The sequence below is a fragment of the Kogia breviceps genome, chromosome 1 (genome assembly GCF_026419965.1).
Source record: "Kogia breviceps isolate mKogBre1 chromosome 1, mKogBre1 haplotype 1, whole genome shotgun sequence".
NCBI lineage: Eukaryota > Metazoa > Chordata > Mammalia > Artiodactyla > Physeteridae > Kogia > Kogia breviceps.
In genome coordinates, this window is record NC_081310.1 from 28,007,600 (window position 1) to 28,034,523 (window position 26,924).

At 35.4% G+C, this 26,924-nt stretch overlaps 1 protein-coding gene across 1 annotated transcript in view; it reads left to right on the top strand.

Moving 5' to 3' along the window:
• Window positions 1-26,924, top strand: part of HMCN1 (hemicentin 1) — a 517,679-nt gene that overhangs the window by 280,133 nt on the left and 210,622 nt on the right. The window contains exons 26-36 of the mRNA XM_059076723.2: window positions 1,535-1,729; window positions 2,720-2,850; window positions 3,016-3,163; window positions 5,374-5,500; window positions 7,873-8,027; window positions 17,257-17,535; window positions 18,051-18,332; window positions 19,046-19,154; window positions 20,403-20,572; window positions 21,748-21,902; window positions 25,581-25,704. Of these exons, the coding sequence (XP_058932706.1) occupies window positions 1,535-1,729; window positions 2,720-2,850; window positions 3,016-3,163; window positions 5,374-5,500; window positions 7,873-8,027; window positions 17,257-17,535; window positions 18,051-18,332; window positions 19,046-19,154; window positions 20,403-20,572; window positions 21,748-21,902; window positions 25,581-25,704 (1,875 nt within the window). The remainder of the gene's footprint in view (window positions 1-1,534; window positions 1,730-2,719; window positions 2,851-3,015; window positions 3,164-5,373; window positions 5,501-7,872; window positions 8,028-17,256; window positions 17,536-18,050; window positions 18,333-19,045; window positions 19,155-20,402; window positions 20,573-21,747; window positions 21,903-25,580; window positions 25,705-26,924) is intronic.

The window sequence follows — 26,924 nt, forward strand, 5'->3', positions numbered from 1 at the left end:
CTACTGATGGAGCCCTGCCTGTGGCACTATTATAGCTCAGTACCCTCTGCTGAATCCCTGACTCCCAAGCTGGCTTGGACTTCCCTTTTCCATTTTGAAATACCACCTCTTCCTAGTAATCTGTTTTCACCTGGGTTAGAATTCTTGAGTTCATTTAAAATAGCTAGATGCCTTTTCATTTTATTTGCCATGAATTTCATCTTGACCATGGTTGTTCTACCATTTAGAAATAAAATAGAACACAGTTTCTTTCTTTTGCTTGTTCATTTACTTTTTCATTTATTAACTTAACAAATATTAATTGAGAAGTTTGAGAACCACATAAAAGAATGAGTAGGATGTAAGGAAATGATTATAACCCCCTTTTTTCCTTGACAACATGAACAACTGCAGTCCATCAGTTTTATCTTCTCTTCCTCATCAGTCAGCATCTTACGATGAGGAGGATGAAATAGGCCAATATTTTTGTTTCATTTTTTTCCCATTATAGTCATTTTATTAGTTCATAGTCATTCATAGTCAATCACAGTCATTTTTATAATTCCTTAACTCAATTTGAGTTTAACCTAAATGACACATTCTGTGTATTCCTGCCATTCTTTTTACTTAGATATATGACCATTCTTTAATATTTTTATTATGCTTTAATATAAGATTATTAGCCATGTCTTATACAATTATATTTTATTGAATGTGCTTTTTATTTTTATAGGGATTAAGTAAAATGTGAAAGTACTTAGAATAGTGCCTGGTACATTGTTTGCTAAATAAATACATTCTTATTATAGACTTTACTGTTTGTCTATTTCAAGTATGTCCTTTTCGCTCCATTATGCATCTTAAGATGGTTTTTATCACTTTCATTCATGAGTTATGTAACTTCCATTTACTCTCTTGGTCATAAATAAATTGAGGAAAGCAATTCTGCTCACTGCTTTCTCAGCTTTCTTTTCAGTATAAAAAGTCAAGAATTAATCTATTGCCCTCTGTTTAACAGAATGGGATCCCCAGAAGGTGTGTGGATAGTAGATGTTCCTCATCTCTGCTCTATCAGGCCTATTTAAAATGTGAATTATGAAGCATCATTTCTGTACATCATTTATGTACTCTGAGCAATCTTCATGTATATTCCTCTGATAGTATCTTATTTTTGCTCTTCCTTTATTTTCATCCAAAAACTCTCCCCATTTCTAGTCCATTTAATTAATATAACATTTTTCCCCCACTAGCACCATGAACTCACTCAAGAAAATGTTTTGCTTTGCTTACTGTCATCTGAATGTCTTGATAAAAACTTTAATCAAATTCTGCACTACAGACCATACATCTTTTAAGACTGATCAGGAATTAGAGGCATTAAATACCGTAATCTCGTCAAAATCCCATGCCAGGAGCAATATCTTCAAAGAAGCATAGTACCTAAGGGTACATGTTATAATCATAGCAAATTTTATTTCTCCTCAAGATATTTGGTATTTAATAGTGACTTCTAATTTTGTTGTAAAATATCACAAAGCTTTAATTTCTTATTTAGGTACCCCCAAACCAACCATCAAATGGTTGTGGAATGGTAGAGAGCTGACAGCCAGAGATCCTGGTATTTCTATATTAGAAGATGGCACATTGTTGGTTATTGCTTCTGTTACGCCATATGACAATGGGGAGTACATTTGTGTGGCAGTCAATGAAGCGGGAACCACAGAAAGAAAATATAACCTCAAAGTCCACGGTAAATGCAGATAGAAACGCTAAAATCGTATAACTGAATATGTGACATTTTCAGAGTCTTTTATATATGTTATTCTTTCAGTCTAGTGTTATTTAATATTTATGTGTATAGACGTGTTATCAACCAGAAAAGTAGTGGTCTAACTGCATTTATTGATCTATTTTTTATCACTGAAAGTTCAAATGGTAGAAAAAGATACATAGTCAAAAGTCCCCTGGACCTGAGCTAAGCCATCTACTTATCCTCCCTATGGACAAGGAAAGTTGTTCAGTATATGTGCGTGTGCATGTATCTTCCCAGAGATATTTTAATGCAAAAATGAAGAAATATGAATATATATTTCATCCTTTTTTTTTTTTTACATACAAAAAGCATTTATAGTAGACCATTATATACATTACTCCACACCTTGCCTATGTCATTAAACACTCTCTCCTGGGGATTATTCAATATTCCTAACTCTTATTTATGCCTACCTAGCATCCCACCATACCGTGATTTACTTAACCTTCTTCTAGTAATGATGAGCATTTGGTTTGGTACCATTTGTTTACTATTCTAAGTCATGCTTCAATGAAATCATGCATATATGGCACTTAGCATGCGTCAAAGGATATGTGCATTTTGAAATTTGATGGATCTTGGCTTCCAGAAACACTGGGCAATATACATTCTCATCAGCAAAGTAGTCTCACATAACTTGAGACTCTAGCAGTTTGCATTTTGAGTGGTATGTGAAATCAATAGGATCTCCCTTAAATTTATTCTTAATTCAAAACTCTAAAATAATAATTAAAGTAAAAATTCAATGTGTTACTTATAAATATAGTGGTGAAGACTCTTCATTTCATAATAAAAGCTGTCTTAAGTATGACCAGCCTTTCTAGCTATCGAGTATCTCAGAATTTGCTTTCTAAAGTCCTTTGTAAAGCAACTTTGTATATAATATTTATTTAAAACTATCTAACTGCAACTTCTCACTTTTTACAGTTCCTCCAGTAATTAAAGATAAAGAACAAGTAACAAATGTGTCCGTGCTGGTCAACCAGCTGACCAGTCTCATTTGTGAAGTTGAAGGTTCTCCATCTCCCATCATTATGTGGTATAAAGATGACGTCCAGGTAAATGGAAACATCCAAATATGCATAGATCCTTGCCTCTCCCTCTGAAGTAAATCATTCAAATGTGACTTTCTTATTAATCATAGTATAAAAATTCTACTTCAAATTTTAATTATGCATTTTTATTAGGATTGGAAATAACACTGACCCTTTTGGCCTTAAAAGGTGACTGAAAGCAGCACTATTCAGATTGTGAGCAATGGGAAGATATTAAAGCTCTTCAAAGCCACTCCAGAGGATGCAGGAAGATATTCCTGCAAAGCAATTAATACTGCAGGCACCTCTCAAAAGTATTTTAACATCGATGTGCTAGGTAAGGAAAACATTCTTTTAAAAAACTGCCATTCAGATACATTTCTTATGTAGGACAGCATTAACTGTATTAAAGAGTAAAGAGATGAAAAATAAATTGATAGGAGAAATATCATTCATTTATTCTATTATTATTTTTGTCTTTAATATTGGTTAATCAGAACCATGTGACACAGAAAGTTTATAGGTATTTGTTACTATCATATAGCGATGTCTCTGGGTACTTGGTACTGTCTTATACAGAAAATACTAAGTTACTGCTCTTGTTAGTTTCTCTAATGATGTGGTCAGGAAATTCTTTGGGAAGTAACTACACAGGATGATGCACAGTGAAATTCATTCATGTTGCCGACATCTCCTAAAGCTGCTAGGTTGTACTTGAACTGAGGAAGGTAGTAAATTCACACTCCCCTGCATTCTAATTAATTCCTATAACTAAACACTCTCAGCCCTGATTCTAATCAAGTGGGGAGAATGCTGAGAATGGGTAGCAGCTGTAATAAATTGGGATTTAAAACATTTAAAATGTTTTTAAAAATGTTTTAATCATAATCATAAAATTTTTATAAGTTTAGTTTGTGAAATTGTATTTGCTGATTAAAGTTTACTTTGTGATAAAATGACTTCCTTCCTTTTCAATGTTTTGCTCATCGAAAGGGCATATGATTTGTAAGTCTGGAGTGGAAGTGAGGTCTGGGAATGATGCTGCATTAGAGTTACCATTGATAAACTGCTAAAACATAAAAGTTCTCTCTCTGATAAGTCTTCTCAAAGCCTGAAGTACTTTGAATTTCCTCTGCTAAAATTACCATTATTGTATTTAAGAATAGGTTATAGGGCTTCCCTGGTGGCGCAGTGGTTGAGAATCCGCCTGCCGATGCAGGAGACACGGGTTCGTGCCCTGGTCCGGGAGGATCCCACGTGCCGCGGAGCAACTAAGCCCGTGAGCTATGGCCGCTGAGCCTGTGCGTCCGGAGCCTGTGCGTCCGGAGCCTGTGCTCCGCAACGGGAGAGGCCACAACAGTGAGAGGCCCGCATACCGCAAAAAAAAAAAAAAAAAAAAGAATAGGTTATAAAAACGAAGTGATCTTTTCTATCATTAGTCTCATTGGCATTATTTCTCTTGGCACTCATTTACTCTCATGACTTTGACTGCTGTCTGTGCACTGATGACTCCCATATTTTTATCTCCAACTCGGACTTCTTCCCTGAGCTCTCAGGTGATGTATCTGATCTCCTCTACAGTATCTTGGCTTGAATATCTCAGTGGCATAGAAAACAGAAAGGTCTCAGTAAATGCCTGTTGTGGTCACCGTCAGTGACCCCCATCATAGCGACCAGCACCTCCAGCCATCCACTTGCTTCTGCCACAACCTGGTACTCATTCTTCCTACCTCCCTCTCCCTGACTCTGTAAATCTGTCTACATCCTGTTAAATCTGCTGCTTAATTCCATGTTAATTATAATTTGTAAGCTGAATTAATGTAATAGCCTCCGAACTACTCCCCTTCATCCATTATTTGCCCCTGGAATCTGATCTTCATTCAGAAGCCAGTGTGGTCTTAAAACAAATTTGATCACAGCCCTCCCTTATTGAAACCCGTTAGTGGCTGATTATTGCTCTGAAGATTAAGATCAAACACCGTAATGTGATATAAAGGGGGAAGATTCAAAGACCAGGGAAGTTTATGGGAGCCCTTTAGTATGCTTTATAATTCCGAGAATAAAAACGAGTACAGTCTTTTCACATTATATCTCATTTACAATTTTAGCATAGGAGCCCTTTAAAAGAGACAAGGGTAATATATTTCAAACAGCACTATGGTAGAATTTAAACATTATAAGATTGTCATTGACTATGTCATTCATTATCTAAAACGTACAGCAGTAGTACATTTCATTATATGAGCTTCACTGCTTATTTATATTCTAAACTCCTTTTGTAACATTGATTTAATACTCCTCAAAATGAGTTCTTTACTACTGTAATTCTTCCAAGTAATTGTCTTGCTATCAAATCTTTCATGAACGTGTTCCTATGTTTAAATTTGACATTTGGGTCCACAGATGTGATATGAAAGGGATTATTGTATGATATTTTCCTTTTAACATTAAGATCTTGTTGAAATACTATAGAAATCATTATCTTCTCTCACTCCCCACTCTTTTTGCTAAGTCATAGATTTTCATGATAAAATGTCTTTGTTCAAGTCCCACCCACCATAATAGGTACCAGCTCCCCAAGTGAAGTCTCAGTTGTCCTCAACCAGGATACCACCCTTGAATGCCAAGTCAAAGGCACTCCCTTTCCCATTATTCACTGGTTCAAGGATGGCAAGTGAGTACCTCCTCTGTATTTGTTACAAGGATCCAATTGTTTGGAAATAGATGTGGATTTTCCCCCTCTTAATTATCTTACCACATAGAGTATTATTAAATGAACATGAAGGAAAAACAATATTGTTCAAAAATGGTCTCAGATTTATGAATCTATGAATTGTAAGACTTTATAAATGCTGGGAATTTATTTTAGAGACACAGGAATTCACATTTATTATACACTAAATATACACTAAGGGCTAAGAATGAAAAATGAAAAAATGCAAGATCCAAGTACAGAGATAATCTTGTCTTTACATGGAATTGTTTGAATTATTAAAAAGGAAAACTTGCTTATGACAGCAAGATGAATGCTTAAGCTAGTTTAATAGATGGTCAAAAAGGAACCAACCACAAAAGAGCAATTAGATGTTTCTCTTAGCCCTTGTATATTATTATAATTTCTGAAAGCAGCTGTCTAAGACCTAAATAGCAAAGAGTAAAGGTTTGCAGTGTATAAAATAAAGGATTGTGTAAAAACTTTTTATATGTCAATAAGAAAGACAAACAACATAGAAAAATGTGTGGAGGGTATGAACAGGCAATTAAAAAGTTATATAGTTAAGCAATAAATATATTAAAAGATGCTTACCTTCAATAATTTGGAGAAGGCAAGCAAAATAATATGATTTTGTTTTTCATAGATTCGTTTGGCAAGAAAAAGTAGAGGTTTGAAAAATATCAAGTGTTGGCTTAGAGTATGGGAAATCAGGATATAGGACTCTGATGGGACAATGTAAATTAGTACTCTGAAAGGCAATTTGTTGATATCTATTAAAATTTAAATGCTCATATGCTATAAGGTAGCAATTACACTTCTGGTGTCTAGGACAGGGAAGCCAGTCATCTGTTCTGCAGGAAGGCTTGACTCCCTGAATACTCCCTGAAACACTGTGAAAGCAGAAAAGTGAAAACTGCTTAAAGCTTGACATTGGGAGAGAGGGTAGATGACGTATGGCATTGTCTTATTATGAAACACTGGACAGCAATTAAAAAGAGTGAGATCAGGCTATATGTACCAAAACTATCTCCATAGCTATTGTCAAGTGAAAAGTAGAACAATCATACAATACTATTTATGTATAACAACTTTAGATTCCTCTAGCAATACATTTATAGATGGAAAATGTTTAGAAAAACATGTGGAAGAATACAAACTAAACTGACAATCGTAAGAAGTCTAGAGAAAAGAATCACATTAGGGGTAATAAAACAAGGAGACCTTTTCTTATTATAAGGTTTTTTTATTTGTTCCAATTTTTGTGTTACTTGCATAATTAAGAGTCAGTGAAAGTTTTAAAGTTACTTCAATTTAAGTAGCATTATCAAGTATTCCACTTCTTTAAACAGTTAAAATGCATTAAAGTAAGGTACTTTATTCTCTTAACTTTAGAGAACTCAAAAGAGTCATACCAAGGAATAGTACAGGATGCTACCACAGAAAATTAAATGTGTTTCCATTTAATCTTGTAGTCTGATTGGTGGCTTATTAATATAGCAGTGCATCTATTTATCACGGGGCTAGTTCACTGCAGCTTTTTAAAAACTGGCTATGGGTCTTCCTGAAAGAAGATCAATGGATTTTAAAGGCATGACTCTTAGGATATCATAGACTTTAATTTACCATGATGTTTTAAGTATTAAATAAAGCTACTGCCAAGCATAAAGTAATAAGCATTTTATAGTAGTTAGTAAATGACTCCGTATAGTAGAAGACTTCCTTGACAAATATATCTGAGCTGCCTTTGGGGTAAATATCTTTCAGTATTTATGATTATAAAAGCATTCATATTTATTACAATATCTACTTTTTAGGAAAATTGGCATAATCATTGTCTTTAGTAAGTAATAACCATTCATTCTATTGTAAATATTTTTCCAGGTGTTATAATATTAGTTTACAAATAATATTGCTTAGCTTGAAGCTCCTGTACACTTAGTTTTTCTTTTCTGAATGATGGTGGAAATTTTGGCTTTGTAAACCAAAAAAAAAGGGGGATGAATGAAAGAAAGTTTTGTATTAATATTATTCAACAATTTAAGTTTGAAATGAAGTTCAATTTAATATTATTCATTCAATTTAAGTTTAAGTGAAGTTTTGTCTCAAAGTGATAATTACTTTCATTAGTAAAGTGGTTTAATAATTCTGTTCTTCTGAACAGAAGTACTTAATCATATCATTGTATTTTTTTTAGATTCATACTAAAAAATTCAACTTTGATTCATATTTTGAAACTCATATGATTTAATGATGTTTGTTGTGATTAATAAAAGAGAAAACATTTAGGATAACAAAAATGGGCCCATGGAATAAAATTTTACTTTTTCCAGGCCTTTATTTTTGGGAGACCCTAATATTGAACTTCTAGACAAAGGACAAATTTTACATTTAAAGAATGCACGAAGAAGTGACAAGGGACGCTACCAGTGTACTGTGTCTAATGCAGCTGGCAAACAAGCCAAGGATATAAAACTGACTATCTATAGTAAGTGTGACGTTCTAATGCTTTTCACTGTTATTATCAGTTCTCATTATACATTGAAAATCAGGGTTTGCTCTACTATTAACTGCTCTTTGATTCAATACTAAGTAATTTGGAATGCTACTTACTTTAAAAGAAAAAGCCATTTTCATGTGTTTTAGGCTAGAACATTGCATCCAATTTTAATGTATTTTATCATGTATTTAATGTATTTTATCATTAAGTATGGATTTCTTCAAGGGGTCTAGGTCATATGACCTCACTTAAGAGGTCAGGTATTCCCTGATTTGTTAGTGTAACATAAATCAAATGTCTGTATCCCTAAAGGGGTTTTTAAAAAGCTCTAAAAAGAGTAGAGATGCATGAAGTAGAATGAAGATGATGGTATGAGAACAACTCAATTATTCTATTTTCATTGCATCTTGGCCTTAATTCAGACCACATGGTAATATTTTAAATGTTTTAGGCTGTGCTGCTATTTTCTCTCAGTTAAGTCCCCATCAGAGGTATGTAGCCCTCATTTCACTAAAATTCTCAAGATCCCCTGAGGAAGGAGACTGCCAAAGTCATTTATTTTTTATGCGAGGAGCCATAGGAAGGCACTTGAGCATTATGTTGCAGGCACAAAGAATTGCATGATAGAAAGGCATAGGGCTCATTAGGCCAGTCATGCTTATTGTGGCTCTACTTCCTGCACTATATCTTCTGCTTTGTATAGCGTTTGACACTCAAGGAAAGTTTAGATACCTCAGGAATGTCACTTCCTTGTAGTATCTTCCCAAACCAAACCAATCACGTCATCACTCTCTATTACATTGTCCTAGTTTTCTTTATAGCACGGATCACTGTCTGATAGTTTAATTGCTTACTTATGGGTTTATTTACTTATTTGCTATTTCTCTCAAAGGAAGCTAAACTTCGTAAAAGCAGGGCCTTGTTTTGCATGTTCTCTATTTTAATGTCTGATACACAGTAGCTCTCAAGAAATACTTGCTCAAAAGCAGAAACTAACACACCATTGTAAAGTAATTATACTCCAATAAAGATGTTAAAAAAAAAAGAAAAAAAAGAAATACTTGCTCAGTGAATGAATTGTCTAGTGATACACTGTTCAGTATGGTAGGCACCAACCGCACGTGACTGTTGAGCATTGGAAATGTGGCTAGTCCAAATTGAGACAAGCTGTAAGTATAAAATACACACCAGATATCAAAGACTTAATATGAAAATATAATGTAAGATACCTAAGTAATAATTTTACATTGATTACATGTGAAATGATGATATTTTAGATATATTGGACTAAGTAAAATGTATTATTTTCCTACTTTTTAACGTGGCTAATAGAAAATTTTAAATTATATATGTGGTCTTAATTATAATTCTGTTGGATGGTGATGGTTTGAGTCACGGATGTAGAAAACAAACTTATGGTTACCAGAGGTTAGGTGGGGAGGTGGCGGGGGGGGGATAAATTGGGAGACCAGGACTGACACATACATGCTACTATGTATAAAATAGATAACTAATAAGACCCCGCTGTATAGCACAGGGAACTCTACTCAGTACTGTGTAATGGCCTATATGGGAAAAGAATCTAAAAAAAAACCCAGAAAGAGTGGATATATGTATATGTATAACAGACTCACTTTGCTGTACACCTGACACTAATACAACATTGTAAATCAACTCTACCCCAATAAAAATTAAAAAAAAAAAGGAACTTGGGCTTCTGAGGTAAGTGGACTTGGGTGCAGACCCAACTTCTGCCACTTACTAACTTTGCAACTTTGGACAAATTGCCTGACCCCTCTGAGCTTCGGTTTTCTCATCTATAAAATGGGGATAATAACAGTACCTACTTAACAATATTATTGTGAGGATCAATTGCTAGATACTTTATATTGCCCAGCTTACAGTACAAGTTCAATGAATATCATTCATTTATTATTATCTACTTAGTGATTGTATTGTCTTGCAACTTGAAATATATGTAGAATCTGGCTTGATTTCTGTATAACTTCACTGAATTGCAAATTTCCCTTTTTTAATGTTAGTTGTCTTTATATAAAGTTCAAATAGCTTTCTTGAATCAAAGAAATTTTATTTAATGCAGGCTTTTAAATCATTTCTCTCTACAAATAGAAGCCTGTGGAAGAAATCAGTCATGAACAGACATGTCCTCCTAAAAACAGTAATGTTACTGAAAGATAAGCTGTACAGGCATCCAAGTTAAACAAAAGTGTTATTGCTACCATTGGCCTCCTACCAGAACCAACCTTTTAAACAATAGGTGCAATATTTCCCCTAAGCTGTTGAATAGTTTTCTCTACATTGTTGTATTGTTGCCAAAGAATGTGATGAATACATTTTGGTGATTCAATAAGACTCCTATTTCCATAGGAGTTGAGTTCTTTCATTTCAGATTTTCTTGTTCATTTGGTATGATGCCCTAAGGCACTGAGAAGAGATGATTAAAATGATTAAACCTTCTAAGATTGTCTGAGATGAAAGGCACTGTAACATTGTGAAGTTTTAAGTATTCATTAATTCAGGAAATAAGACCACTTCCTCTCTGGCAAGCTTGTCTGCACTTCTGAGTGGGTAATCTTAAGCTTATTTTATTTCACTTGTGAAAATGCTTTTATTCCGAAGAATAAATGAAACAGATGCCATACTTGGGCTAACTGTGAGAAATATTTATGCAGATTTCAGGTTGAGAATGTGGTTCATACTACAGTTGATTCATTCATTTTCTTTATTTACATACTAACATGAGGAAAAAGGTGGATCCGATGCATCTGAAAGGCAGAAATGTACATTTTGCCTGAATTAGGGAAGAAATGGAGGCAAGATATGATGAAAAATAAAAGAGATGGAGGGGAAATGTGGGGGGGGGGATGAATGTGAACAAAAAGGAAATAAAAGAGCTTTTAATAACCTATGGGGAGACTGTGCAGATTCATAGCTAGTAGTTCTGAGGAAAAGATTTGTAACCTGCAGTCCGTGCATAAGTTTCAGAGGTCTGAGAGTTTCCCCAAATGGTGTAAGTCTTTGAGTGTATATACATGGTACATTTTAATGTGCAGTGGGTTCATAACATTTACCTGTAACACCCTTCCTCAAACAGTAGTACAGGTCTCAGAAAAGTATATATGAATTAAATTGAAACAGGAAGAAATATTTATCTGGCAGATTTAAACAGTAGATGGTTTGTTGTTCTGCTTTCAGCTGGAAATGTTCTTTGAGTAATTTTTTCCTCAATTTCATAAATACAAACTTTTAAAATGAACTCTTTTCAATACAAGTGATATTCCTTTGTAAAGCATTCATGGAGAGTAAGGGGTTGTTTGAACCTATGTTCTTGACTTCAGTTTTTAAATTTAATTTAATTTGTTTATTTTTATTAGTTTGTATTGGAGTATGATTGTTTTACAATGTTGTGTTAGCCTCCACTGCACAACAAAATGAATCGGCCATACATATACAGATATCCCCTCCCTTCTGGACTTCCTTCCCATTTAGATTACCACAGTGCATTAGGTAGAGTTCCCACCTGTTCTTTTTTTTTTTTTGCGATACGTGGGCCTCTCACTGTTGTGGCCAACGCGGGGCATGAACCCGTGTCCCCTGCATCGGCAGGTGGACTCTCAACCACTGCGCCACCAGGGAAGCCCTCCCGTCTGTTCTTGACTTCATTAATGTATCATCGAACTAATTAGGCTAGCCAGTTTATTTAGACAATTTCAGCCAAAAATTTGATATATATTTCCAGATTCCATCAATAGGCTCAAATCAAAATTAAAATTTAAAGTCTGAGTAAAATGTTCTTTCTTAAGATTTCAAAACGGTGGCTTGAATTGATATTAATTAATTATCTATAGCAGGACTTGACAAACAAAGGGCAAGTTGGTAAATATTTTAGGCTTTGCGGACTGTGAGGCAAAATCAAGGACATTATGTAGGTACTTACGTAACAAAATAGAAAGAAATGTCTACAAATAGTTTATTCATGATATTCTGTTTTTCTGATAATTTTAAAAATTGTAAAATTTGTTGTAATACAAGTCTACTAATGAGAATGGATTTCTTTTGGAGGGATAACATTTTACTTAGAGTTCAAAGTTAATGATTCCTGTCACCAAAATTAAATGCAGATGTTCATCTGTTAATACTGGTCTGTAATGAGATTTTTATGTATTTCATTTTTGAAAATGTCTTTTCATGCAGATACTGTAGATACTGTCAAATACTAATATCATTTCACAAACATAAGATTTTAATTGATCATATTCATTACTTGAAAGGCATTTGCAGAATTCTGTTATATTCTCTTGATATTTGACTTTTGGCCTACCATTCTACTCCCAATTAATCAATTCCAATTGAAGGTTAAATGGAAGGCCCTCATTTTCAGAGATAAAAGAACTTAAAATGTGGAAATTTCATTTGCATTTGCATCAAAGTTTGACAAACATTGTTGAAACTGCAAGTTGAGCTTAGAAAATGTATTCACTGCAAATTTGTAGGGGAATCGAGATCTGAGTTTTGTTTGACAGCATGAAAAATGTGTAGAGGAGCTTGACATTACTTGTGATTCAAACAACAGAATGACTACTAACAGTATAGATTTTGCATTCAAGTGCTGGTTTTATCTGGTAAGTTTAGGTTGAATTTATTGAGAAACATTGTCAAGTTTATGGCAAAACTAAATTCCAAAATCATTCAGTACTCAATAATAGCGTTTGAGGACAATTCTCATTCAGAAAAAATTCAGCTTCAGTCCTAAGCTCCAAAAATTAAAATGTAACTTTACCACCATTAAGACATTAAGCTGCTACAAGGTAGAACAAGTCATTATATTCACCTTCTACTTCTGACAAAAATTCATGGAACTGATGATGTTTAAGTCCATAAGAGCAAGTAAAATACCCCATGGACAGTTCTGTTTCAATAACACATGAATACTTTACACAAGTGCTGATGAATAGTACAAGGAATAACGATAGACTTTTAGAATTTTATATTTTTAATAAATTTAAAATGTAAAATTTGTAAACATCTCTAAACCTTTTTCTGCCCCACACGTATTTCTATCACCATCAGTTGTAGCACATCTTAGCAGATTCCACTTCAGGTTGTAATAAATTAGTGATTTTTCAACTTCTTTGAAAATATTTTTGTGTGTAGTTGCTCCATGCAGACTATTCTTAGAGACTAATTCTTCAGTTTCTTCAACGTGGCATTGACTCCTCAAATAAAAGACAGCTAAGCAGTATCAGTAACATCTGTCAATTTGTAAGAGCCAAGAATACTGTTCAGAAAAGTTGCCTTTTAAAAAAAAATGACTATTGATATTGTCAGTTTTCTCAACTCTTCAAGCAGTTTTTCTTATGGAAAGGCTGATCATCTTAAACAAATTGATTAGTTTAGCCATAATTGTTTGCTAATGCAATCATTCTTGATTTCATTAAATCACTGTTGGTAAATGGCTCTCCTTGCTCGGCTAACAAATGAGCCACTCAGAAACTTAGATGGTAGCCTCATTTTGACTTTTTATCTTTGTGAAGAAGTTCTGCCTAATGAGACGTTCCATTTTATATTAATTTATCAGTTGTTTTTCTTTGAATGGGATATATTGTGATGAGTGCTTAGGCTAATAGAGTTAGTGTACACTGTATTTTTTCAAAACAGCTATAGTGTTATTAAAAAATAAACTCAGTGCTTTGCCATTGAACTTAATAACAAAAGAATCCACACTGTTCTGTGCTTTAAAAATATTACGTTTTAAAGCTTACTTTTCTTTTTTTTGTGTGTTTTGACATGGGGAGTATGCACTGGTAATAAAAGTAAAGTAAAATATCACAGTATGGTGATATTTATGGCACTTGAAATGCTGTTGGCTTATAATTGTGTCACTGAAATTTATGGTGAGCTGAGCAACAGTGAGAAGCAATGAGAACACCACATTTGGTATTTATTGCAACAGTTTAACTTTGCCATTGTAGAAGTGAAAGTAGCCATAGACAGTACATAAACAAATGAGCATGACCATATTCCAGTAAAACTTAATAGGTGCTGAAGTTTGAATTTCATTTAAGTTTTACATGTCACAAAGTATTATCATTATTTTGATTTTTTCCAGTCATTTAAAAATGCAAAAACTGTGCTTGGTTCAGCATATTGATGCCTGGCCTGTGGGCCATAATTGGCTGCCCTGATTTATACAGTAAACCACCTTATAGAAAAATTATTCCACCATCAAATTTACCTCACAATACAAGCATACCTCTGAGATATTGCAGGTTCTGTTCCAGACCACCACAATAAAGCAAATATTGCAATAAAGCGAGTCACACAAATTTTGGGGGGTTTCCCAGTGCAAATTAAAGTTATGTTTACACTATACTATAGTCTATTAAATGTATGAAAACATTATGTCTAAAAAAGTACACACCTTAGTTTAAAAATACTTTATCTCTAAAAAATACTAACCATCATCTGAGCCTTTAGCAAGTCACAGTAGTAACATTAAAATCTCTGATCAGATATACAGATTGCCAACAAACACATGAAAGGATGCTCAACATCATTAATCATTAGAGAAGTGCAGTTCAAAACTACAATGAGATATCATCTCACACCAGTCAGAATGGCCATCATCAAAAAATCTAGAAACAATAAATGCTGGAGAGGGTGTGGAGAAAAAGGAACCCTCTTGCACTGTTGGTGGGAATGTAAATTGATACAGCCACTATGGAGAACAGTATGGAGGTTCCTTAAAAAAACTAAAAATAGAACTACCATACGACCCAGCAACCCCACTACTGGGCATATACCCTGAGAAAACCATAATTCAAAAAGAGTCATGTGCCACAATGTTCATTGCAGCTCTATTTACAATAGCCAGAACATGGAAGCAACCTAAGTGCCCATCAACAGATGAATGGATACATAAGATGTGGCACATATATACAATGGAATATTACTCAGCCATAAAAAGAAACGAAATTGAGTTATTTGCAGTGAGGTGGATGGACCTAGAGTCTGTCATACAGAGTGAAGTAAGTCAGAAAGAGATAAACAAATACTGTATGCTAACACATATATATGGAATCTAAAAAAAAAAAAGGTGATGAAGAACCTAGGGGCAAGATGGGAATAAAGACGCAGACCTACCAGAGAATGGACTTGAGGACACGGGGAAGGGTAAGCTGAGACAAAGTGAGAGAGTGGCATGGACATATATACACTACCAAACTTAGGGTGGATAGCTAGTGGGAAACAGCCACATAGAACAGGGAGATCAGCTAGGTACTTTGTGACCACCTAGAGGCGTGAGATAGGGAGGGTGGGAGGGAGGGAGACATAAGAGGGAAGACATATGGGGATATATGTATATGTATAGCTGATTTACTTTGTTATAAAGCAGAAACTAACACACTATTGTAAAGCAATTATACTCCAATAGAGATGTTAAAAAAAGATATATTTTTATTAAAGAATCCATTATGATTACTAAAAAAAATAAAATGAAATAAAATCTCTGATCATAAATCTCCACAACAAGTATAATAATAATGAAAAAGTTTGAAATACTGATAGAAATACCAAAATGTGACAAAGACAGGAAGTGAGCCAATGCTGTTGGAAAATAGTGCCAATAGACTTGCTCAGTGCAGGCCTGCCACAGACCTTCAGTTTGTAAAAAATACAATGTCGGCAAAGCACAATAAAATGAAGTATGCCTCTATAGTAGATCTTGCCTTCATTTATGTGTGAGGAAAAAAATATGTATATTAATGTTTGTCACTATGAACTAGTTCTAAGAACAATTATCAGAAAACATTAAGGAACTCCACTCAGGTCTAGATACCGTTTTCTAATATTCTTTTCCACTAAAAAGAACCAGAGCTTCTAGGAGAAATAGTTAATTCTAAGGCTGGGGCAGGGAGTATAAAGATGAGCCTGGAGCATGTAGTAGGGCCAGAAAGTAAGAAAATACTAAAATAATATGATGTGAGTATGTCAAAGGGACATAGGGCCAGTTGGAATAGCTCCCAAAGGCCATAACTGGAACAATTTGAACAATAAAATAAATAATGTAATATTGGATTATACCCAAAGTATAAAATGAATCTCCATGAGTTCATATTGATATAAATAAATGAATTGGGGAAGATCCAGATAAATTATGTAGGTACTCCCCTCTCAAGGAAGTAGAATAGCTCTCCCCCGCATATATATGGGCTGGGAAGAGTGATTCTTTTCAAAAGGGCAAAAGAGAGTAACTTTACAGTGGAGAAACCTAGCAAAATCTACCTCAACCAGGTGGTCAAGGTCAACATCATCAGTGATAAGCTATGTTGATAGGGTGTACCCTTGATATGATTGATGAGAATGGCACTCTGTGATCGTGCTTCCAAAACCCATAACCCTAGTGCAAACATAAGAAAAACATTCTCTTCTAAAATAAAAGTTTATTTTTAAAAATTAAGACACTGAAATTCAGGCACATGCCATTTAATTTATTTTAAGTTATTGCAGTGATAGCACAATCCTGGAATGATCGTGTTCAGAGTATGTAGCAGGGCTTGAGTCAGTGGTGGTGTTTTTCCAGCAGCAGAGTCCTCATGTGGTGTGAGAGGCCAGACATGTGGTTACTGAATTATGAAAGATACACATGTAGCCAATTAGATGAGTATAATTGAGTGAATGAACTCTCTGTGGCGGTTCCAAAAAAAAAAAAAAATAGTAAGAAGAAGCAAAAGTTAAAGACTCCACAGCTATTACCAGTAGCTGGATCTGAAAGCACTTAGGCCTTTTGTATTTCCTGGGGAAAGGGCATGCAGTTGTACCTCATCTGACATTTTTGCTCCCTTGGCCTCATTTCAAACTTATTGTATTTACTTTAAGTGGGATTTATTTTGTTTTGCTTTGTTTGTTAAACACGACTTTCTTAGTTACTGTAATATGATCTATTGGGCTTAAATGAACCCCTGAAATGAAAACTGACTTTCTGCTTTTACTGAAATCTGAAACCCAAAAGGACAGTGATGAAGATTGTTCTGACAAAACAGGCAACTAATTATCAGTAGGTAAATCACAGACTTCCTAATTGTCTTTAATTCATATTTACTTTAATGCATTATTTAAATATCTATAGCATTTGAGACTTTGATGCAGATGCTAAAACTTAGAAGACTTGTCTCTGTTCTGAAATCCTTTGTAGTTCCACCTAGTATTAAAGGAGGGAATGTCACCACAGAAATATCAGCACTGATCAACAGCATAATTAAACTGGAATGTGAAACACGGGGACTTCCAATGCCTGCTATTACTTGGTATAAAGACGGCCAACCAATCATATCCAGCTCACAAGCACTTTATATTGATAAAGGACAATTTCTTCATATCCCTCGAGCACAGGTCTCTGATTCAGCAACATATAAGTGTCAAGTAAACAATGTTGCTGGGACTGCTGAAAAATCATTCCATGTGGATGTCTATGGTAAGGAAAAAAATATATGTTTTAATTATGTACTTTTCTGCCTATGCTTTCTAATATGGCAACATGCAATTTGTTCACTAATAAATCCCTGTTGGGTTGGGTTGTCTTCGATATGCATACATTGGAATTAGAAGAATTTGTCTCATGATTTGGAAACATATTTTTAAAAGCTCAGGTTAGCAAGAAGTGGTCCATTCATTCAGTCAAGCATCTGCCTATGGCACTTGGGAATCTAGACCATTTGATTTTTACGGAGAAGGTAAGGTAGTTCTTAGGACTAAGCTCATTCTCTCCAATTTGTCCTTTTTAAGCCAGACACAGTATAGAGTATTCTACAATATTTAGACTAATTGAAGATAAGCTGAACCAAGAAATTCTTTCCTCAGTAGCTTAGGGAGAGATGGACATATAGGTAGTTTCTATAGTCAAGCTACGTGAGTTAAAAATGAAAAGAATCCCTTTTATTTCATTAGGATTTTAAGGAATTACCTGAAATATTATTTTTTTCTACCTAGTTCCTCCAATGATTGAAGGTGACTTGGCTGCGCCTCTCAGTAAGCAAGTGGTTATTGCTCATTCGTTGACACTGGAATGTAAAGCTGCTGGCAACCCTCCTCCAGTTCTCACCTGGTTGAAAGACGGTGTACCCGTGAAAGCGAGTGACAACATCCGCATAGAAGCTGGTGGGAAGAAACTAGAAATCACGGGTGCCCTAGAAGTCGACAGGGGACAGTATATATGTGTGGCTACCAGTGTGGCAGGAGAAAAGGAGATCAAATACGAAGTTGACGTCTTAGGTAAATAAGGATGCTGCCACCTGTATTCTCATATTCATAGCAAAACCTGACTAGTTTATTAAACGCTTTTGTGTTCATGGAATAAACAGTCTTAGAGAAGGTTTAGTGATCTGTTCAACTCTGGCCTATACATTACTGAGTGGTGAACTGATCATCAGAGTCCCAAGATCTAAAAACCCACATAAATCTTCCACTTGCCCTGATTGGTACACTTTGTAAGTAGGTAGATGCCTTTTTACATCTGTGACAATATCTGATTGTCGTGAGTGACAGCATGGTCTCTTGTCACGAGCACTGTGCTAAACAACAGGAAACTTAGTCTGTGGGACTTGGGAAGTCATCTCGTAACCTTACATCTCTATTTCTTTATAAACTGAAGGCTTTCAATGCAGGTCCGATTTTTGAGGTTCCCCTATCTTATTCTTATGAAAATAAGCAACATAAAATATGAATCAACTTTATGTTTTGATGGCATCCTCAGCCCCATAGTACTAGATTAACTGGGAAAAATTCACAGTGTGTCGAAAGTATATTTATTGATCGTGGCAAATGTGTATTGTAAAAGGTATTTTACAATACATTTCAAGTCTCCTTCATGTATCAAATGACTGATACTTATCAGCCTTCTAAGTGCAACTTAGTACTGCTTAAAGTGATGCTATGTATTTTCTTGTAAACATCTCTTTGTATGTTACATCCTTGTTGTTTTCTAGTGCCACCAGCTGTAGAAGGAGGAGATGAAATGTCTTACTTCATTGTGATGGTTAATAACTTACTGGAGTTAGATTGTCAAGTGACAGGCTCTCCTCCACCAACTATCATGTAAGGGTTTTGGTATGTCTTCTAAATATCTCCCACTTCTTTATTTGAGTGTTTTAGAGCTATCTTGAAAGAGGTTCTGTGTCATTCAAAAGTGATTTATAAAATTATACTTATATATCCCTCTTTTAAAAGACGTACTTTATATTCAAGGCAACTTTTATTTGATACTCACAGGGCCCATAAATCTGCTCAATTAGAAGACTTCATTATATGCTCTTAAAAATTACATTTTCAGGGGCTTCCCTGGTGGCGCAGTGGTTGAGAGTCCGCCTGCTGATGCAGGGGACGCTGGTTCGTGCCCCGGTCTGGGAGGATCCCACGTGCCGCGGAGCGGCTGGGCCCGTGAGCCATGGCTGCTGAGCTTGTGCGTTCGGAGCCTGTGCTCTGCAACAGGAGAGGCCACAGCAGTGAGAGGCCCGCGTATCACAAAAAAAAAAGGAAAAAAAAATTACATTTTCAGTTCATAGAGACAATTAAGCAGTATCTGTCAGATCTTCCTGAATCACTGAAATGTTAAATGAACGATGGAATTTAAAACAGTATGCCAGACATATTAAGGAATAGTGGAAGTTAGCATGAATATATGATTACTAATACTTTTTTCTCATCCCTTCATTCACAAAGAATTTCTTGAATACTTATCTTTCATTTCCAAAGTGCTATGGGGTATGCAAAGGAACAGATACTCAACTAACTTTTGGGCTAAAATATGTTCATGCATGATTATAAAACTAAATGGAAAGTGATAATTCATAATAAATTAAAAATTATAATGCTATATGATTTTATGATTTTATTTTACAGATGTTTTAAAATTATGTGTGTTTTGTTGGTTAATATTATTTAAACATTTGAAGTGAGTGATATGTAGGGGCATTTGCCTCTTTCTGTAGCCCAGCATTAATAGAAGAATGAAGAACTGTACACATAGTTCTTGGGTTCCAATAATATGCCAGCTTCTTTGTTAAACTAGGTTTCCTTTTTCTTTTCCCTATTTACAGTTTATTTTATTAGAGTGAGCAGATGGGAAATTAGGCAAGTACATAATTGAGAATACATATATATAAATGTATCATATATACATATATATATACATACATATATATAAGTATGTAAGTCGAATGTATGAATAAATGTAGTTCCTCCGAGATAGATAGATTGCTTTGGAAACATAGTTATTTAAGATATAGTTAGGAACATAGTTATTTAAAATATGTCTCCAGACTTCTTTTTGCCTTATTTCTGTAGGTGGCTGAAGGATGGCCAGCTAATTGATGAAAGGGATGGATTCAAGATCTTACTAAATGGACACAAACTGGTTATTGCCCAGGCTCAAGTGTCAGACACAGGCCTTTATCGGTGTGTAGCAACAAACACTGCTGGAGACCACAAGAAGGAATTTGAAGTGACTGTTCATGGTATGCTGAAGAAGGAGCATTTCACTGAAAATTCATTTATGCATTGTTTCAGTATCTAATTCAGAATTTAGCGCAGTAATCTGGATAAATCTTGAGTTGTGGAAAGTAGTGCTAATTGGAGTGAGAATTTGGATGCAAATTTGAATTAGATAGTGGAAAATTTTCAGGCACTTTACTAACACAGAAGATTTAACCAAGAGGTATCATGTGAATGAACTGAGACAGAATTTAAATGGTAAGAGGTATATTCTGCATAGAATGTGAGGGTCTGAGGAATGAGATCAAAGAAGATAGAAGAGGCAGGCAGCAAATTTCAAATAAAAGGGGGATATGAGTGTTCAAAGTTTCAGCCAAAATAGGAGGGAGTGTGAATAAAGTCATTTCCAGAAATGGAGGCTGAGGGTGTTATGCCGGATCCAGGGCACATAAGTGCACTCATGGAACTGGCACAATAGGATTAGAACCATTACTCTCATGACAGAAGCAACCCTCTGCCAGGGTATTAGGTGTCTCACTTGCCAGCGGACCTTGGGAAGGGAGGGACTGGAATGAGAAACTGGAGAGTGTTTGGAAGCCACAAGCAGAGGTTTCTATGAACATCAACTTTATTCTTCCCAGGCGGACTGGTTTTTTCCTGCATTTTGTTGGAATACAGTTAATCCTGTATCTCAGTCTCAATTCCAATTCTTGAGGGAGGGAATCTGGCAGGCCCAGCTTAAATCAAGTTACTATCCTGGATTTAATCAGCCTTGCTGGGGACAGAGTCATGTGGTATAAATATGGGTACTGGAAACCCACCCCAATTTAATGAGGCAGTTCTAGAGAAAAGGCAGGTCATAGTAGATTGGGAAAACACACCAAGAGGTTGTAAACCAAACATACATGTAGATTGCAGTTGCTGTAAATACATTTCACTTATTCTCTGGAGAATTAGAGACCCATAGTTAAGAAATAAGTAATCTGTAAAATTGCTAAAAGTTATAAGTGAAATGCATGGAATGAAATTATTCTGTTTGTTAAAATAGGCCTCTGCCCTTTTCTAAATTTTGAAGTTTCAAGTTCTTGGACACAGACTTTTAAGTGTGTGATTCCACTGAATATAGTTTTCGTTCCCTCCCTCACTTCCTTTTTTCTTCCTTCTTTCCTTTCTTCTCCTCTCTTTTTCTTAAATCTAGTTCCTCCAACAATCAAATCCTCAGGGCTTTCTGAGAGAGCTGTAGTAAGGTATAAGCCCATCACCTTGCAGTGCATAGCCAATGGCATTCCAAAGCCGTCCATTACATGGTTAAAAGATGGCCAACCTGTCAACACTGCCCAAGGAAACCTCAAAGTAAGTATGAATATTATTTTGCCCAAGATGAGAAAGCTATATATGGAGCTATCATATTCTCCTTTCTTAATTATAGATTTTCCTGTTGGATAGATTTTGCAGGAAATGTACTAAAACAATATGTATTTTCCTTAGGGTTTTTCAGAATTTAACTTAATATTTTGATTTGAAAAATGAAATTAATTAAAGACTAATAACAGTGATGCTAATTTTAACATAGTGGTTGGTACTTTTATTATTTCAATTTATGCCTGTTTTAATTATTTAAAAACTAGTATCTTATGAATGAATAGTTCATCAGTACTAAGTAAGTCAGAGTATCCTCAGTATATTCACCATTGACCAGGATTAAGGTAGAGTTATATCTATTGATACATAAACCTAGGTGAAATGGTTTCTTGAAAAACAAAGTTTAGTTTATAAACATCATGATGGCAGAGAATCAGTCTCTGTGAATAAGTTCACTTGTGTATCTTTCATATTGAGTATAGTCCCTGGCATATAACTATATCTCAGTACATATTTGTTGAATTAATAGATAGGTAGATTGCAAACCTGAGTAATCTACATGATACAATTAAAATAATTAATAGATTTTGCTACTAAGATCAAGTTAATTGAGTAACATGGGTTTGAGCTTTGCTTGAGGTAGGTTTCAGTAACAAGGGATGTGCCAAGTTCTTCTTCCGGCAGAAGTGATGGATATCTGTTCATTTATCATTCCTATTCCAAATTCAATGGAACTAATCTCACATATTTGCGCTAACAAAATATTTAATATGTAGCCTTCTAACACAGAGCAGGTAAACAACTGTTTACCTGGGAGACATTTATCATACAATCTTACAAAAGTATAATTGCAAACTGTGATGAGTAATTTTAGGAGACAGTATAGAGAGGTATAAGAGGAGATAATAAGGAAAGCCTTTGAGTGTGTGTTGGTTTGCAACCCCTGGAGCTTCCCGGGTGTCATCTGAAATTGGCCCCCTATTCAGAGAGAGCAGAGAGAGATCTAAGAAAGAGGCACAGCACTCCAGATTGGTAGGGGACAGGTTTAATAAGCAAGGGAACTTACTTACCAGGCTTGTCTTGGATGACTGCAAGATGAATCGATCTCCTCACATGCCCACCAAATCTTAAAAGTTTATATAGAGGTCTTAACTGGGTTCAGTCATATATCCTGTCCAGATGGTCTCAACATCACACTACTATCTCAAGGCTGCGTCCTTGGGCAGTTTCTAGCACTGGGAAAGACGATGGAATGCACATTCCAAAACTGGGGAGAGGATGAGGAGCCTCCAAATGCCTGAGTCACGTGTCATCCCTGTGGTTGCATCCTCTCAGTGACCTCCTCCAACAACATGAGGGAGGGTAATTTATGGAGAAAGTCTTTAAGCAGAGATCTGAAGAACATATGGAGTTAAGTGGGCAAATTTATAGAAGAGAGGTGAGTAGAATCTTTCAGAGAAGGTGTGCATGGGCAAACAACTTAAAGTAGAGGGGAACATGACACCTCTTGAGAACGTGAAAGCAAGCCATTGAATTAGGGAACCAAGAGCAAGGGAGAAATGGTATTAGCGGAGACCAGAGGACACGTAGGAGGCATTTAAGTAATGTTAATGATTTTACTTTCACTTTGTGAATTTCACAATGTGAAATTTTTGAACAGTTTTAAGAGAAGAGTGACATGATCAGGCTTATATTTTCAGTAGTTACCTAGGCCTGTTTGGAGAATGAATTGAAGGAGTCAAGAGTAGAAATGTGGAAATCAATTGAACTTCTTTGCATTTGTCTAGGAGAGAAAAAAATAGAAATTTGGACTCACATCCTGGCCGTAGAGATGAGGATACATGGATATATTTGAGAGTTATTTATTGGTTAAATCATTAGGGCTTGATTATAGATTGTTGATGAAAGGTGAGGGAGTGGAGAATATCAAGAAAAATTAGTAGGGAGCTAATCTACACAAGTGCATAGATAGTGATGCCATCCAGTGAGAAAGGAGACTTTGGAGGAAGATAAGTTTGAGGGGGTATAACTGTGATTTGAGTTTTAGACTTCTGGGTGATGAGTTGACCTTGAAATAAACTAGTGGAGTTGCCAGGTAGACCATTGAATATATGGTCTTGGAGCTCAAAAGATAGTTCTGGCTGGGGATATTGGCACACAGATCATATTTGAAACGCATGGCCGTAGATGAGTTAACCCAAGGGCAGAATAAAGAGTAAGAAGAAATAGAAAATAAATGATCTAGTTCATAATCTTAAGAAATTACTGCACTCAAAGGCCGTATGCGAAAGTCTAGAAGTGAATATAAGTATATGAATGTGCTGCTTAACGTGTTTAGTACGGTGTGGATGAAGAATAAGTTACGTGGGAGTTTATGTGGGAGTGTATGGAGAGAAGATCATATGGGGTCAGAATGCGTTAAACCTGGAAGGCTTTGCTGAGTTCGGATTTCTTTCTGGGCAAAGTGGGGAGCCATGAATGAGCTTTGAAGGGGGACTGGTAAAAGGATCAAATTTGCATTTTAGACAAATTATTCTGGCAACAGTATGCAAGGCAGATTAACAGTTCGGGAGGTTGGAGACACTTGAATATAAATTAAGGAGCCACTATAATCCCACAGTGGCTGTGAGAACGGAGACAGGGGATCTAAGAAACACAGAGTGGTGTAATTACTGAGAGAGTCAAAGTGGGCTCTGAAACCCAGATGACTGGTGCCATTAAACAAGATTGGAAACATACAATGAGAATTTGGTTTAGAAATACAGGAAAACCTGTCCAGCAGATAGCTGGAAGCCCAGGAGAAAAGTTGAGGCCAATGCTGTAAATTTAGGAGTCTGCGTGGGATTCTTCATCACAGCCATGGGTTTGGATGAAAACTATCAGAAAGCTAAGTTTCCTGTTTATGGGACAGGAAGAAGAAGCAGATTCCATAAAGTAATCGACTAAGAAAGTCAGAGAATGAGAACTGAGGGAATGCTGTACCTTCAGCTCCCAGAGGGCAGAGTGATTGAAGGAGCAGAAAGTCAACAACACCAAATGCTGTAGATGGTGAAGGAGAGTATGAGCTCACTGCCTAGGCCTCTGGATGCTGTGATTAGAAGTTAACTGGTAACCTCTGAATAATCATTTTCAAAAAATAACCACTGAATCACCAGTTCCAAAATGGTAGAGGCTAGCTGCAATGCGTTTAAGAGAGAAATAAGGAAAACAAGTCAAGGAAATTTATCTGCATTTCCATTACTCATATTTTATAATTTTTATTGTTTTTCTGGCCCCCATGACCATTTAATCAAAAAAGATTGTTTTAAAACTATTTTTGAAGTGTTACATAAATGTAACCATGTTTCTTTCAAATAGCTTAAATTTTCATCACATACCTCATAGTTGCAGTGCTAAAGCCTTTTATTCAGTGGAGTTTTATGACTGTACCAGCAGGCTTGCCTTAGGTAACACTGTTTTGTGTTTTCCAATGACTAAGAAAAGCTTTTCAATCAAAATAGTCTATTGTGCATGATGAAGTGATCTGGCTCTAATCTATCAAAAGATAATTAAGATACTGGCATAAAATAACTAGATATTATAAATTTAAATGAGTTTGTCTATTCAGCAGATGTTTTCAAGTCCAAGTATAAAGTACAAAATGCTGCCATACTTTCTGATCCCAATTAGATACAGTCTTCTGGTCGAGTTCTACAAATTGCCAAAGCCCTCATGGAAGATGCTGGCAGATACACATGTGTGGCTACCAATGCAGCTGGAGAAACACAACAGCACATTCAACTGCATGTGCATGGTAATGGCATCTTTGCGTCTTAACGAGAGTATTTCTGTGGCTTTTTAAAAACATAGTGGGCCCATTTTTATGGAATTATAGTATAAAAGAAGCAAGTGTTTATTTTAATCTGTATTAAAAAAGTATATCATTTTTTTACATTATTTTCATTATGATTGCTCATATTAAGATCTTCAGTTTTCAGGTTGTCAAATAGGAAGTGCTGGAGCTCATAAATAAATAAATGCACTACCCTGTGTTTTAATTATTTGCATTCTGTCAACTGATAACTTTGTACAGATAACTTCTGTTGAAAAAAAAAAAACCACCCAGAAGTTGCAAGGTTTTTCCTTAGCATTGTCTGTGATTATCCTGCTTGCATGTAAATGGATTTTGTGAGTAGAAGCTATTCTTGACTCAGGATCTTCTCTCTTGTGCTTTAATAAAAAGTCTGGTTGGCTATGGAACACTTCATGAATACTGTAGCTTCACAGTAAACTTGAAAGATTACCTGGCCTTGAGTGTAAGACTTCACATCTCTAGAGGCTCATCAGAAAGGGCCAAGAATTGTAGGCTTGAGCTTTCCTAACTCAGCCAAGGATATTTGCAGAGAGCTAGCCAAGCTCTCATTGTACATGTTATTCATTTTCTCTAATTCACGTGATTGCTTGTTAAACTTTTATTCATTCATTCATTCCATCCATTCGTTCATATATTTACTCTACATTTTCTGAGCAATCTTAACCCAGAAGAGCACTCCAGCACTTAGTTTAATTCCAGGTATGTAGCAGGCAGTCAATAAATATTTAACAAATGAAAGAGTAAATAGGAAGTGAATGAAAAAATTTAATCTGAACCTTGAATTCTAATCTGTTTCTTTACATATTTTCTTTTATTTAAATCACCCAGTTAAAAGATTTATATCATCAGTTCTCTAAACGTTTCCAATAAACCAGCTTATTCTTTCCCCAGTTCTTCCAATGTGAGCACCTAACTTATGGATGTCATACACACAAACCATGTTCCTTAAGAGGACCTTTATTTTTTCATTGACTAATTAACCTAAAGACCAATATCTGAGTGTAACCATCTTGGAAGGGTCTCACTATAATTGAGGGTTGGGGGACAGGCTGACCCTACTCTCCCTTAAGTTGCCTTGAATTTACCTTGTTCCTTATAGGGCCTTGTATATCTTTCTAGTGTTCTTTGGCAGTTGTCTCCCCATATACTCAAACCTCCAC